The following is a 16,493-nucleotide window of genomic DNA, read 5'->3' as shown; positions in this document are numbered from 1 at the left end:
CCATTTTTTAAAGAGACTGTCCTTTCCCTAATGTATATTTTTGCCTCCTTTGTTGTAAATTAATTGACCAGAGATTCATTGGTTATTTATGAGCTATCTATTCTGTTCCACTCATCTATGTTTCTGTTCTTATGCCAATACCATACATTTGGATTGCCTATAGCTTTGTAATGTAGTTTGAAATCAGGAAGCATGATGCCTCCAGCTTTGTTCTTTCTCAAGATTGCTTTGGTTATTTGGGGTCTTTTGTGGTTCCATACACATTTTAGGATTGTTTGTTCTAAATCTGTGAAAAATGCCACTGGAATCTTGATAGAGGTTACACTGAATCTGTAGTTTGCTTCATGTGGAATGTACATGCATGAAAGTGGAATATCTTTTCATGTATTTGTGTATTTTTCACTTTCTTTCATGAGTATATTGGTCTTTCCCTTGATTAAATTTATTCCTAGGTATTTTGTTATTTTTGATACAGTTGTAAATGGAATTGTTAATTTCTCTTTTTCTGATAGTTCATTATTAATGTATAGATAGGCAATATTATACTATACGTTAACTGGCTAGGATTTAGATAAAAATTTGAAAAAAAAATTAAAATAAAAAGAGTGAACTGTAATGTAAACTGTGGACTTTGGTAAGAGTGGTAAGGCGGTGTTGTTTTATTGACTGTAACAGATGTACCAGTCTAGGGCAGGATGTCACTTAGTGGGGGAGGCTATGCATGTGTTGGAGCAGAAGATAGATGAAAACGCTCTCCTTTCCACTCAGTTTTGCTGTGAATCTAAAACTGCTCTAAAAAATAAAGTTTATTTTTAAAAAGTTCAAAAATTAAAAAATAAAATAAAGAGAAACAAAATCAATCGATTTCTGTATGTTGACTTTATATTCTTCAACTTTACTGAATCCTTAATTCTAACAGGTTGTTGGTGCAGTCTTTAAAATTTTTGATATGTAAGGGCGCCTGGGTGGCTCAGTGGGTTAAGCCGCTGCCTTTGGCTCAGGTCATGATCTCAGGGTCCTGGGATTGAGTCCCGCATTGGGCTCTCTGCTCAGCGGGGAGCCTGCTTCCTCATCTCTCTCTCTCTCTGCCTGCCTCTCTGCCTACTTGTGATCTCTCTCTGTCAAGTAAATAAATAAATAATCTTAAAAAAATTTTTTGATATGTAAAATGTCATCTGAAAATAGTGACAGTTTTACTTCTTCCCTTTTAATTTGAATGCTTTTTATTTTTCTTGCCTAATTGTTCTGGCGAGGATTTCCAATGCTATGTTGAATAAAGTGGTGAGAGGAGGCACCCTTTCTGATCTTAGAGGAAAAGCTTTTAGCTTTTCCCCATTGACCTTGGTGTTAGCTGCAGGCTTGTCATATTGGCCTTTATGTTGAAATTTGTTCCTTTAATCCCACTTACTTGAGGTTTTTTCTTAATCATAAATGGATATTGAATCTTATGAAATGCTTTTTCTGCTTCTATTGAAACGGTCTTATGATACTTATCCTTTATTTTGTTAACGTGGTAAATCACATTGATTATTTTTATATCCCTGGAATAAATTCCACTTGATTATGTTGTGTGATCCTTTCAATGTACTGTTGAATTTGATCTGCTAGTATTTTGTTTGTTTGATTGTTTTAGAGATTTTATTTATTTGACAGAGAGAGAGAGCGAGAACAAGCAAAGGGAGAGGCAGGTAGAGGGAGAAGCAGGCTTTCTGCTGAGCAGAGTACCCGATGCGGGACTCGAACCCAGGACCTGGGGATCATGATCTGTACTGAAGGTAGCTGCTTAACTGACTGAGCCACACAGGCCCCCCCCAATTTGCTAATATATGTTGAGTATTGTTGAGTATTTTTGCATCTGTGTTTGTCAGGGATATTGGCCTGTGTTTTGTTTTTTACCCTTGTGGTATCTTTGTTTGGTTTTGGGGGTATGTGTGTGTCTATGTATCCATCTATATGGATATCCATCTATATGGAAACTTAATGTTTTCTAGAGATTTTTGATGAGATTTCTTGTGGCCAAAAAAAAATGAATTGGACTTCTGATTTTCTTAGGTTTGATGGCTTGAAATTTATTTTGCATATTAACAGAATTTTATCTGTAACATAAAACAAAAGAGAATCTCTGAAAGAAGTATAAATATTAAAGGTAGAATTCTTATAAAGTGAACTTCTGGTTTTCTAAAAGTTCAAAGATTTTGAGGATTTGAAGAGAAAGAACTTGACTTTGTCTTTGCTCTCTAAATATATTTTATATTTATGTTGTTTATCATGTTGTTTTTTTCTTTGTTTAGGTAAAATACTTATTTTCTGATAAAACAGGAACCCTCACTTGCAATATTATGACATTTAAGAAGTGTACCATTGCAGGTATAATTTATGGGTAAGTGTTCTTATTGCCATGCTCTGTTGAAAATTCTCATTTCTGTCTTAACTAGTAAGCATTTATTTACTTCAAAACTTATACGCATGTCTAATAACGTAGCTGTATCTAAATGAGAATAAAAGTTAATATGACCTAAATGAAAATTTGCAGTTCTTAAACAAATATGGTTTATATCTGCTTTTATGCATGGTTGGAATTCCTAAAGCATTTTATATCTATAATCTTAAACCAGTATATTTTCCTCCCTCATTTTCCATCAGAAATCAGTCAGAGAAAAGTGATACCGATATCCGAAAATTAAGGTAAGTAGACAACATTCTCTTCTATTCTGCCCATGTTCCTTTCTCCCTGCAGTGGAACTTTTCTCAGTACCGGAGTTCTGATATACAACACAGCTGTCCCTTGTCCAGACCTCCAAAGGCAGTTCCCAGAGATCTCTCCTGGGTAGACCTTTCCCACGTGTTACTCAAAGAACCCAGAATCCAGGCTTTGATTTGTTTCTTTTATAGTTACTGTCTTAAATTCTGTATAACTATATGGGATTCAACACAAATTTAGGCATTTTCTAGTGCCATTTTGCAAGTTGAGCCCTGAGAGAATTATAATTTGACAGAACTTTAAATATTTACTATACAGTTTTTACCCTTGAAAAACAGGGAACTAGGGGTGCTGACACTCTCCTTGTGGCTTACAATCCATGTATAGTTTTTACCTCCTAATTAACTACTAAAAGCCTACTACTGTCGGACCAGAAGCCTTACCGATAATAGAAACAGTTGATTAACACACATTTTGTATATGTGTTATATACTGTGCTCTTACAATAAAGCTAGAGAAAAGAAAATGGTCTTAAGAAAATTACAAGGAAGACAAAATACATTGTATGAGAAAAATCTATCTGTAAGTGGATGTGCACAGTTGATATCCATGTTGTTTAAGGGTCAGTGGTTGCTCTGTAGACTTTATAGTGTAACTTACTGAACACAGAACAAGGGGCTGTGAGTCCCTTTGATTGCTCACTGGCCCCCATCAGGAATTTTTGTTACAGTGAATTTTCTCTGTTCTTCCTCAGTCTGTCACCCTCTGTCATCACAGAGTCCTGTGAATTTAATGACCCAAGATTATTGTACAACTTTGAAAATGGCCACGTAAGTCTGCTATTTCACTCAAAGTCAACAATAACTTTCAAATATACATGGTTTATTAAAAGGTATAATTTTCTGGGGTAGGGAAGAGTCTTGAATTTTTTTTTAATGTTAATAGCAGATTTCATACTGATGTGAGGAGGGGTGTGCTAAACTTGTTAGTGTGAATGAATCCAAACATTAAAAAAGAACATTTTATTGTGTGGCAATCTGTGTAAGAAAATCTCTAAGTGTTTCTAAGCTATTTGAGTCTATTGTATGTTACCAATACCTTCACTTACCAGTTATAAGATACTGATCTACTGATCTGAAATCTTGGTCTTCTCAAAACAAAAAGCAATCTTTTAAAACATAAAGCTGTACATGCCCTTCCTTTGCTTAAAAACCTTCAGGGGACTGGCACCCCTCCTCCCCCAAGATAAAATCCTAATTCATTACTGTGACTTTCTTTCCAACCTCATTCTGTGTCCTTGTTCACCTTGCTCAAGATGCTGGAGTGACACTTGTCTTGAAGTTCACAAACGATGTTTTCTGACTTGAGGGCCTTTGAAAGTGCTCTTCCTTTTGCCTAGTATGTACCACAGTCACATGTCGGTGACCACAGCTAACTAACACTTCCATTCAGGTCTTAAATTAAATATTATCTCCTTGATGTATTCTCTTTCCTCTTGATCACCTCCGTAAAATAGGCCCCTCTTCTCTCTGTGATAACCCCCATTTGTTTTCTCCAGCTTTGAGAAAACCCATTTCCCCAGAGAGAATAGAAGCTCCAAGAGAGCCGGGTCCTCTTCTTCACCGAGGTCTCTCTCTGCTTTGGGATCTGCACTCCAAAGACGTTTGAGTGCGTGATCTGGTTTGTAGTCAGTGTCTGACTCTGTGTATCTAAGGTGAAACCACAGTTGATAGGAATCACAGACTGTATGTAACTCTTATGTCACTGGTGCTGGAAGAGACTCACTAGCTCTGTGCCTTTTTTTTTTTTATAGCCCACGAAAGATTATATAAAGGAATTTCTTACCCTGTTGTGTGTGTGCCACACTGTTGTTCCTGAGAGAGACGGGAATAACATAATCTACCAGGCTTCCTCCCCAGGTAGGTGCGTGCCCTCCGAGAGCTCCGTGCAGGGGATGAGCCTTGAGAAGATGCCATGCTGCTGCCATGCTGCCGCTGATTCCCAGGTGGCTCCTGTGTTGCTCCTTCCTGTTGAAGACTGCCATAAGGAGGCTGGTGGGGAGGGCTCTCTGAGCTGGGGTTCAATAGAACATTTACTTATACCCAGGAATGTGGAAGGGGGCAGATTAAGATGCTGCAACATGTCATGGAGATTCCATGAATGGCTTGTAGAAGAAAAACCAAATGAGTACTAAGAAAGAAATGTATCTTAGCCACACTGAAAGAGGCCTGTTTAACCAAATTTCCTCTTTTATGAATGCTTTCTGGTACCATTTGGATTAAAAAAAGCCAAGTTAAAAAAAAAGTGGTATTTTAGTGCTGGAGAACAGAAATCTTTTAAATTAAATTTGGTATTAATGTATTTGCTCAATCTCCGTTAATACAGACTTCTTATTGACAGATGAAGCAGCTTTAGTGAAAGGAATGAAGAACCTTGGCTTTGTTTTTACTGCAAGAACGCCAACCTCTGTCACCATAGAAGTCGTGAGTAGCGTCTTATGTACTTGGTCATGCCTTCCACGCCCCTTCCAGAGAGACACAAGTAGAGTAGCTGAGTGCAGGAGCTCTGGAATCACAGTGCCTGGGATTCCCATGTGGTCCCACACTTTCCCAGCCAGGTTCTCAGGCATGTTCCTCAACTCCTGTGTTTGCCCCAGTCTTCTCATCATGCATGTCATAGGGTTTTTTGCAAGGATTAAATGAATTAATATGTGTAACGTATTCGGAATTAGTGCTTGGAGCAGAGAGGGTACTCAATAAAAGTGAGCTATTTAAAGAACTTAGCATCATCAGATCTTCAAGAAATATACTATTCTTTAATGGAAAATTGGAATTTTTCAAACTATTTTTTGGTGAGTTCGTTATATTGATTTATTCCTTACATGTAATATATATTCCGCATGTATTTTTCTTGTTTTGTCTTGGTGACCATTCACCGCAAGCCTTTGATATGATGGGGAAGAATTGAAGCAATGTGAACTTGGTGCCCAACACACTAATTTTTTTTCTAGTGATAATGCAGTGGTTAGGGATGTCTACTGGACATTCAGTCCTAGCAGAATGGACTGACTGATTCATCTTTATATCTGTAGTACGTGTCACATGGACAACTCTCAAATTATTTGAAGTTCTGAATTGTTTTATTGGTGAATTGATCATGGCTACAGGAAGTCAAAAGGCTGTAACTGGAAAAATTTGGAAAATAATGCAGGTTTTATTGATACAGAATTTTATAGCATGCCTTCTCTTTCCCTGTTGACCTCTTCAAATTATCTAAGGATTAAGGATTTTTTTGATCTGTGCAATTTTATGAAACGACTTGTTTTTCCATTTCTGTTGATTGCCTTGCTTACCCCATATAGCCTTGCAACATGAGAGTCTTCATAAAATGTTTCTAGTAGTGCTGACTTTTTATTGAGAAGGGATGTTTTAGTCTTAAATCTGCACTGTAAGAAGCATTTTTGCGGAGTTCTCCGTTTGCAAACAATATTCTTGCCAGAAGAGGGCACCATCATTTCATCAGGTTTGCAAGGACATTTGTATTCTGAAAAAGATGTTAGCTTTAGGGGAGGTAAAACTTGTTTCTGATTGGAAGAAGGAACTCTTTTGCAGGATGAGTACTATTTATTCCCCACCTTGGGTAAGAAGTTGTTGTCTTATCTTCCTATAGATGGGAGAAAACTTCACCTTTGAAATTCTTAATATCCTGGAGTTTTCTAGGTAAGATACCTTTTCATTCTGTTCATGTATCCCTCAGAGCTCCTTCTGTGACTCCTCAGTTGAGATCTGGTAATGCAAATCAAAAATTTAATATAGAATCACAAAATTCTAGTTACTTCTATCCACTCTTTAATCTGAGCCTGGTGCTCACTTCTTCGGCCATCATTAGGCCAAATCCCTTTTTGTAGCTGAGAGGAGGTCCTATACCTCTCCTTCCCAGCCCTTGTCAGAGTCAGACTTGAGGTTTATGTCTGGGTTACTACTTAGTGACTGTGTTGCCAACTGGACTCTCAGTTCCAGGAGGGTAGGAGTCAACTTCTGTGGAAGTAAGTGCTCAATACATATTTGATGAATCGATGAATATTGGACATTATTTTTCCAAATAAACCCAAAACTATTTCTTTAAAAAGAGATAGTGAATTAATTCCCCCCCCCCCCACCTCCCCTGCAAAGGAAACAGTGTGTCCAAATCCTTCTCTCTCTGTAGACTTCAGAGGGCCTTCTGGTCCAGCCTCTGTGCCTGGTCCTCAAAACCTAGCTTGGGGATATTGTTGATGATTTTATGTTCATTGCCCTGTTTTGAAGGCTTGCAAAGTCTCATCTCTTACACCACCTGAGCATTTCTAATGTAGAATCTGAAAAATGAGAAAAGGAAATGCTAGAAAATTAGAAAAGGAATAATTCATTCTTTTCAAAGCCAGATGATTTTTTAAAGATTTATTTATTTATTTATTTATTTATTTATTTGACAGAAATAGAGAGAGAGAAATCACAAGTAGGGAGAGAGGCAGGCAGAGAGAGATGGGGAAGCAGGCTCCCTGCTGAGCAGAGAGCCTGATGTGGGCCTCCATCCCAGGATCCTGAGATCATGACCTGAGCCGAAGGCGGAGGCTTAACCCACTGAGCCACCCACGGGCCCCAAAGCCAGATGATTTTTTAAATCATATATTTTTAAAGCCTTGTTGGCCAATGACATCTTAAAAAAATAAACAAATAAAAGAAGCTTTGGCCCTCAGTAAAGTTGTTGTCAACTTCTCCTCTCTCTAGGAAAGCTTTTTCTAAAAAAATTTTTTTAAATTATTTTAATTAACATTGTATTATTTGCCCCAGGGGTACAGGTCTGTAAATCATCAGGCTTACACTCTTCACAGCACTCACCACAGCACACACCTTCCCAAATGTCCGTCACCCACCCACCCTATCCCTGGCCTCCAACCCTCAGCTGCCCTCAGTTTGTTTTGTGAGATTAAGAATGTCTTATGGTTTGTCTCCCTCCCAATCCCATCTTGTTAAAAAAAATTTTTTTTTTTAATGATAAAATGTATTTTTCATGTTCATTTTAGCTTTCCCCACTACTGGAGCACTCATTTCCTGTTCTTAGAATATGAGCTCCAGCTACATGACACTTAAATGACTCAGTTGGCTTAGTAGTGTTCTAACAGTGAAGTAGTTAAAGCAATTGCTAGTCCCCATCCATCCCTTTTGACAAGTACTTTCTAGCTCAAGTGCTCAGGTGCAGGACTACTCACTGAGATCCTCTTTGGATTGTACACAATAGAGGGTTGTGGGATATGATGACTATCTGAGAAGGTGACAGTTGGTTTGGGTCTCTTAAAGAGTGGGTATAGGCCATGGAGAGCCATCCAAGGGTTATGATAGGGGAAAAGCAAGATGAGGAAAAAGGAAAAAAAACCCAAAACCTATTTTGGCCAGTTTACTTTGGCAATGTGTGGGATAAGGTGGAGAGGGGAGATCTTGAAGGCTATTTGGGTTGCTAACTCAGGAATAAAAGCAATGAGTTTAAGTTCTGTCTACCATAATAAAAAACAAGAGCAAAACAACAACAAAAAATCTAGAGGACGTTGAGAAAGAACTATGCATAAAAATAACTATACATAAAAATAACAAACCAGCAGTTTAACATCTCTGTGCAGCAGAATGCGGACAGGAAGGTCTAATTCACAGAGATGTGGTGAGGACTGAAAAATATATGACCAGGGCTGCTTTCCTCTTTCTTCATCAGTTCTTAGGAGATTATGTTATATATGTGCTACATGTATATATAATTTATGTCTCCTGTGTGTAATACATGATAAATGTATGATATATATGTATTATGTAACATAAATACAGAAATATTAATCTAAAACATTATACCAGTATATAATATATACTGTATATAATATGTAAGTAACGTATATTATATATCTATGCCAATAAATTTCAATGGAAGAAAAGGAAAGTGAGAAATAGTAGTAGTAGAGGGGGAACACTTGTATTAGAGTCTCCGTTAAAAGGGTGCCGAGTGGCTCAGTTGGTTAAGAGGTTAAGTGTCTGCCTTCAGCTCAGATCTTGGTCCTGGGATGGAGCCCTGCATTGGGCTCCCTGCTCTGTGGGGAGCCTGCTACTCTCCCTGCTTGTGCTCACTCTCTCTCTCTCTGTCAAAAAAATAAATAAATAAAATCTTCTTTTTAAAAAGAATCTCAGTTTTAGAAGGTAAGTAAAGAAAATGGAAAAGGAGACTGACCAGAAACACATTGGCCTTTTCACTGATGGTCAGCTGAGGACTTTGAGAATTCTTGTAACTTGATTCTGTGTGTGTGTGTTGGCACCATGTACTGAGAAACACAGAAGCTAATAATACACTTCATACTGTTTTAGTAATAGAAAAAGGATGTCTGTCATTGTCCGAACTCCTACAGGAAATCTCCGTCTCTACTGCAAAGGGGCTGTAAGTACCGGGATTCACTACTCATATTAACTCCTCCCCTCCGTTTCAACAACTTGTAGAAGCCTTTTGCAACTTCACAATATTTCAAAATGTTGTCACTGTGTGTCTGCTCTTGCCCCTGGTGGTTGACAGAATTATCCAAGACTTAAACAGAGTCACTCCAAAGCTTCCCCAACAGTCAAGCCCATTGAAACTTATGGTGGTTCACACCAGTGTTTATTAAACTTTAATGTCAGTGAAAAATTTGTTGTCTCTCAGTCATTCCATGGAGAACTCATGATTAGACTGTTGAGGCCAAGTGTTCATAGCAGGAATTCTGGTCCCAGGTACCAGACCAAAGTCCTTGGGTTTGGTGAATCTTGGGAAATTGTTTTACTTCTGTAAAAGCTTTTCTTAAGCACTTGCATATTTATTCACAGCCATAGGCACTTAAAAGAAAAATGGCTTTATTTGGGTAAAAGCGACATAAAATAAATTTCACATATTTTAAAGGTACATTTTGGTAAGTTTTGATACCAATCTGCTTTTTGTCACTATAGACTCATTTGCATTTTCTAAATTTTATATAAAGTCAGTAGGATATATGGTTTTTTGTCTGGCTTCTTTTCCTCATAATTATTTTAAAATTCATTCATGTTGTAGCTCACATTAATAGTTCATTTCTTCATTTTGTTGAGTGATACCGTGTTGAAAGGATGTATCGATTTGCTCATTGATATGTGCTTATGGACATCTTGTTTACAGTTTCATCTACTACAAACAGTGCTCCTATAAACATTTGTATACATGTTCTTTTTTTTGATATTTTATTTGTTTTTTTATTAATTTATTTATTTTCAGAAAAACAGTATTCATTATTTTTTCACCACACCCAGTCTCCATGCAATCCGGGCCCTCTATAATACCCGCCACCTGGTACCCCAACCTCCCACCACTTCAAACCCCGCCACTTCAAACCCCTCAGATTGTTTTTCAGAGTCCATAGTCTCTCATGATTCACCTCCCCTTCCAATTTACCCCAACTCCCTTCTCCTCTCTAACACCCCTTGTCCTCCATGCTATTTGTTATGCTCCACAAATAAGTGAAACCATAAGATAATTGACTCTCTCTGCTTGACTTATTTCACTCAGCATAATCTCTTCCAGTCCCGTCCATGTTGCTACAAAAGTTGTGTATTCATCCTTTCTGATGGAGGCATAATACTCCATAGTGTATATGGACCACATCTTCCTTATCTATTCGTCCATTGAAGGGCATCTTGGTTCTTTCCATAGTTGGGCGACCATGGTCATTGCTGCTATAAACATTGGGGTACAGATGGCCCTTATTTTCACTACATCTGTATCTTTGGGGTAAATACCCAGGAGTGCAATTGCAGGTTCATAGGGAAGTTCTATTTTTAATTTCTTGAGGAATCTCCACACTGTTCTCCAGAGAGGCTGCACCAACTTGCATTTCCACCAACAGTGTAAGAGGGTTCCCCTTTCTCCCCATCCCCTCCAACACATGTTGTTTCCTGTTTTGTTAATTTTGGCCATTCTAACTGGTTAAGGTGATATCTCAATGTGGTTTTAATTTGAATCTCCCTGAAGGCTAGTGATGAACATTTTTTCATGTGTCTGATAGCCATTTGTATGTCTTCACTGGAGAAGTGTCTGTTCGTATCTTCTGCCCATTTTTTTGATATGGTTATCTGTTTTGTGTGTGTTGAGTTTGAGGAGTTCTTTATAGATCCTGGATATCAACCTTTTGTCTGTACTGTCATTTGCAAATACCTTCTCCCATTCCGTGGGTTGCCTCTTTGTTTATTTGACTGTTTCCTTTGCTGTGCAGAAGCTTTTGATTTTGATGAAGTCCCAAAAGTTTATTTTCGCTTTTGTTTCCTTTGCCTTTGGAGACATATCTTGAAAGAAGTTGCTGTGGCTGATATCGAAGAGATTACTGCCTATGTTCTCCTCTAGGATTCTGGTGGTTCCTGTTTCACATTGAGGTCTTTTATCCATTTTGAGTTTATCTTTCTGTACGGTGTAAGAGAATGGTTGAGTTTCATTCTTCTTATAGCTGTCCAGTTTTCCCAGCACCATTTATTGAAGAGACTGTCTTTTTTTCTACTGTATATTTTTTCCTGTTTTGTCGAAGATTAATCGACCATAGAGTTGAGGGTCCATATCTGGGCTCTCTACTCTGTTCCACTGGTCTATGTGTCTGTTTTTATGTCAGTACCATGCTGTCTTGGTGATCACAGCTTTGTAGTAAAGCTTGAAATCAGGTAACGTGATGCCCCCAGCTTTATTTTTGTTTTTCAACATTTTCTTAGCGATTCAGGGTCTCTTCTGATTCCATACAAATTTTTGGATTATTTGCTCCAGCTCTTTGAAGAATACCGGTGGAATTTTGATTGGAATGGCATTAAAATTATATATTGCTCTAGGCAATATAGACATTTTAACAATGTTTATTCTTCTAATCCAAGAGCATGGAATGGTCTTCCATCTTTTTGTGTCTTCTTCAATTTCTTTCATGAGTGTTCTGTAGTTCCTTGAATACAGATCCTTTACCTCTTTTGTTAGATTTATTCCCAGGTATCAAAGCTTAGGCTTTGAAACAATGGTGCGGGTCAAAGAGCACCAGCCGGGCCTTTGTAACTGTCTCAGGGGAGCATGAGGGACATGCGGGCGTATCTCAGGCTTTGTAGCTGGGCTCCCACGTTCTGCCTCACAGGAGCTAGAACCCACGCAATCTCGGGCGCGCTGGTGGCTTAGGGACCAAGACCTGGTTTCTCCGCCGCACACTCTCTGCCTCAGAGCTGGGGAGGCTGTCCTGGGACCGAGGACTTAAGCCCCTGTCCCTAGCCTCCCCAATACCCACAATTTCCCCCCCCCCCCGAGATCCTTTGCTCTTTTGGAGTGCTTTCAACCAGTCTCCAAGTTAATGCTGGTACCCAGATGCAGGACACTTTCACTCGTATTGGGGTATTACTTTCCAACCGGTCACCTCTGGTGGCTCCCTCCCCCTTTTGTTTATCTTCTGATATCAGTCCACCTTCCCACTCGGCTTTACCTGCCCACTGGCGTCTTCTGCCCCTAGAGATCCAGACGTGTATAATTCTGATCTCAGTCTGATTTCATGGGTGAATGGAGTTCTTTGGTAGGTAATCAGCTCACTTTGGGGTACCGGCTGAAAAGGCACCTCCTCCTACTCCCCCGCCATCTTGTCCCCCCCTGTATACATGTTCTTGTATGGACATACAGTTTCATTTCCTTTCAATAACTATGAGCAATAAAATGACTAGGTCAATGTAAGGTGTATTTTTACTTTTTAAAAAACCACAAAACTATGGTCACATTCCTCCCAGCAATTGTCACCAACACTTGGCATGGTTAGTCTCTTTAATTTTAGCCATTTTGTAGGTGTGTATCTCATTGCGATTTTAATTTACATTTCCATACCATGACTGATGACAGCAAGCATCTTTTCCTGTGCTTATTTGCCATGTGTTGGGGGTTCCCAAGACTACCCATAGGTTTTTAACGGATCTCTGAAAGGATTCATGATTATATGCATGGCTAAGGTGTACTATAGTAATGTAGCAAGGATATACAACCACATTATAAGGGAAAAAGACACAGGCAGAGCCTGGAGGAGCTCATGTGTAGGCTTCCCATGTGTGTCACACAGGGAAAGTTTATATTAGTTCAAAGAACTGAAACCCAGCCAAGTCCATTAGACCAGCCAAGAGCCAACCTTGTAAGTGGGTCTTTCTAAGAATAGCATTCTCTGACCTGTTAATGGTAACTATTTTCTGCACACCATTCACTTATTTACTTTGGTGAAATATCTGTTTAAATATTTGGCCCTGTTTTTATAACTGTGTTTCTTTGTATTGAGTTTTGACATTTCTTCGTTAACTTTTGGATATAAGTCCCTTATCAGATACATGATCTACAAATATCTGTGGCTGTTTTTCATTCTTCCAACAGTGTCTCTGAAGAACAGAAATTTATAATTTTGATGAAGTCTAATTTAACAGTTTGTTCCTTTATGGGTCATGCTTTTAGTGTCTTAGCTAACAAATCGTTGTCTAATTCAAGGTCACAAAGATTTTCTCCTGTTTTCTCCTCCTTTTATAGTTTTAGGCTTTACATTTATTTCTGGGATCCATCTTGAATGATTTTGGGAGATGGTATGAGACATGAGTAGGAGTTCATTTTTTCCAGCACCATTTATTAAACTGTTTATTTGTTCTGCACTGAATTGCACTTTTGTCAAAAATGAACTGTTCATATGTATGTGGGCTTATTTCTGGACTTTCTGTTTTCTCTCATTCTGTTGGTTATCTTTACATCAATACCATGGTGTCTTGATTATATCACTTTATAATAAGTCTTAAAATTGGATATCATTAATTCTCCAACTGTGCTCTTTTTCAAAATTGTTTTGAATATTCTGGAATTTTTGCATTTCCATGTGAATTTTATACTTTTTCTTGTAGATTTTTTTTTATTCTATTAAGGAAATTTCCTCCCAATCCTAATTTGCTGAGATTTTAAAAAATCAGTAATAGATGTTAAATTTTGTCAGATAGTTTTCTCCCCTTGATTGAGACACTATTACGATTTTTTTCTTTTGCGCCTGTTAGTATGGTAAATTATATTGAATTGATATTTTAATGTTTAAAATTTCTTGTGTTCCTGAGATAAGTCTTATTTGGTCATGATACATCATCCTTTTTTTGTATAGTTGAATTCACTTTCCTAAAGTTTTATTTAGAATTTTTGGATCTATTTTCAATATCGATAGTAATCTTTAATTTCTTTTCTTAAAATGTCTTTGTTTGATTTTTAATGTTGACCTTATAAAATTAATGGGAAAGGCTCTTTCCTTATCATTTTTCTGAAAAAGAGCATATGGAATTGATATTATTTTTTCTTTTTTTTTGTATTTTTTTTTAATTTTTTATTTTTTATAAACATATATTTTTATCCCCAGGGGTACAGGTCTGTGAATCACCAGGTTTACACACTTCACAGCACTCACCAAAGCACATACCCTCCCCAATGTCCATAATCCCACCCCCTTCTCCCAAAACCCCTCCCACCAGCAACCCTCAGTTTGTTTTGTGAGATTAAGAGTCACTTATGGTTTGTCTCCCTCCCAATCCCATCTTGTTTCATTTATTCTTCTCCTACCCACTTAAGCCCCCATGTTGCATCACCACTTCCTCATATCAGGGAGATCATATGATAGTTGTCTTTCTCTGCTTGACTTATTTCGCTAAGCATGATACGCTCTAGTTCCATCCATGTTGTCGCAAATGGCAAGATTTCATTTCTTTTGATGGCTGCATAGTATTCCATTGTGTATATATACCACAACTTCTTGATCCATTCATCTGTTGATGGACATCTAGGTTCTTTCCATAGTTTGGCTATTGTGGACATTGCTGCTATAAACATTCGGGTGCTTGTGCCCCTTTGGATCACTATGTTTGTATCTTTATGGTAAATACCCAATAGTGCAATTGGTGGGTCATAGGGCAGTTCTATTTTCAACATTTTGAGGAACCTCCATGCTGTTTTCCAGAGTGGCTGCACCAGCTTGCATTCCCACCAACAGTGTAGGAGGGTTCCCCTTTCTCCGCATCCTCGCCAGCATCTGTCATTTCCTGACTTGTTGATTTTAGCCATTCTGACTGGTGTGAGGTGATATCTCATTGTGGTTTTGATTTGTATTTCCCTGATGCCGAGTGATATGGAGCACTTTTTCATGTGTCTGTTGGCCATGATGTCTTTTTCGCAGAAATGTCTGTTCATGTCCTCTGCCCATTTCTAGATTGGATTATTTGTTCTTTGGGTGTTGAGTTTGCTAAGTTCTTTATAGATTCTGGACACTAGTCCTTTATCTGACATGTCATTTGCAAATATCTTCTCCCATTCTGTCAGTTGTCTTTTGATTTTGTTAACTGTTTCCTTTGCTGTGCAAAAGCTTTTGATCTTGATGAGATCCCAATAGTTCATTTTTGCCCTTGCTTCCCTTGCCTTTTGCATTGTTCCTAGGAAGATGTTGCTGCGGCTGAGGTCGAAGAGGTTGCTGCCTGTGTTCTCCTCAAGGATTTTGATGGATTCCTTTCGCACATTGAGGTCCTTCATCCATTTTGAGTCTATTTTTCTGTGTGGTGTAAGGAAATGGTCCAATTTCATTTTTCTGCATGTGACTGTCCAATTTTCCCAGCACCATTTATTGAAGAGGCTGTCTTTTTTCCATTGGACATTCTTTCCTGCTTTGTCGAAGATTAGTTGACCATAGAGTTGAGGGTCTATTTCTGGGCTCTCTATTCTGTTCCATTGATCTATGTGTCTGTTTTTGTGCCAGTACCATGCTGTCTTGATGATGACAGCTTTGTAATAGAGCTTGAGGTCCGGGATTGTGATGCCACCAACGTTGGCTTTCTTTTTCAATATCCCTTTGGCTATTCGAGGTCTTTTCTGGTTCCATATAAATTTTAGCATTATTTGTTCCATTTCTTTGAAAAAGATGGATGGTACTTTGATAGGAATTGCATTAAATGTGTAGATTGCTTTAGGTAGCATAGACAATTTCACAATATTTGTTCTTCCAATCCATGAGCATGGAACATTTTTCCATTTCTTTGTGTCTTTTTCAATTTCTTTCATGAGTACTTTATAGTTGTCTGAGTATAGATTCTGTGTCTCTTTGGTTAGGTTTATTCCTAGGTATCTTATGGTTTGGGGTGCAATTGTAAATGGGATTGACTCCTTAATTTCTCTTTCTTCTGTCTTGCTGTTGGTGTAGAGAAATTCAACTGATTTCTGTGCATTGATTTTATATCCTGACACTTTACTGAATTCCTGTATAAGTTCTAGCAGTTTTGGAGTGGAGTCTTTTGGGTTTTCCACATATAGTATCATATCATCTGCGAAGAGTGATAATTTGACTTCTTCTTTGCCGATTTGGATGCCTTTAATTTCCTTTTGTTGTCTGATTGCTGAGGCTAGGACCTCTAGTACTATGTTGAATAGCAGTGGTGATAATGGGCATCCCTGGCATGTTCCTGACCTTAGCGGAAAAGCTTTCAGTTTTTCTCCATTGAGAATGATATTTGCGGTGGGTTTTTCATAGGTGGCTTTGATGATATTGAGGTATGTGCCCTCTATCCCTACACTTTGAAGAGTTTTGATCAGGAAGGGATGCTGTACCTTGTCAAATGCCTTTTCAGCATCTATTGAGAGTATCATATGGTTCTTGTTCTTTCTTTTATTGATGTGTTGTATCACATTGACTGATTTGCGGATGTTGAACCAACCTTGCAGCCCTGGAATT

At 38.2% G+C, this 16,493-nt stretch overlaps 1 protein-coding gene across 1 annotated transcript in view; it reads left to right on the top strand.

Annotated features, from left to right (window-relative positions):
- The window catches only part of LOC132002948 (phospholipid-transporting ATPase IB-like), a 247,455-nt gene that overhangs the window by 73,101 nt on the left and 157,861 nt on the right, over window positions 1-16,493 (top strand). Inside the window, exons 14-20 of the mRNA XM_059378234.1 lie at window positions 2,292-2,380; window positions 2,644-2,685; window positions 3,456-3,531; window positions 4,515-4,620; window positions 5,102-5,184; window positions 6,371-6,420; window positions 9,082-9,151. Coding sequence (XP_059234217.1) covers window positions 2,292-2,380; window positions 2,644-2,685; window positions 3,456-3,531; window positions 4,515-4,620; window positions 5,102-5,184; window positions 6,371-6,420; window positions 9,082-9,151 — 516 coding nt within the window. The remainder of the gene's footprint in view (window positions 1-2,291; window positions 2,381-2,643; window positions 2,686-3,455; window positions 3,532-4,514; window positions 4,621-5,101; window positions 5,185-6,370; window positions 6,421-9,081; window positions 9,152-16,493) is intronic.

Source organism: Mustela nigripes, chromosome 15, assembly GCF_022355385.1.
Source record: "Mustela nigripes isolate SB6536 chromosome 15, MUSNIG.SB6536, whole genome shotgun sequence".
In the NCBI taxonomy this organism is placed as follows: Eukaryota; Metazoa; Chordata; class Mammalia; order Carnivora; family Mustelidae; genus Mustela; species Mustela nigripes.
The sequence above is the reverse complement of the archived record's forward strand: the minus strand, read 5'-3'. Positions and strand labels throughout refer to the sequence as shown.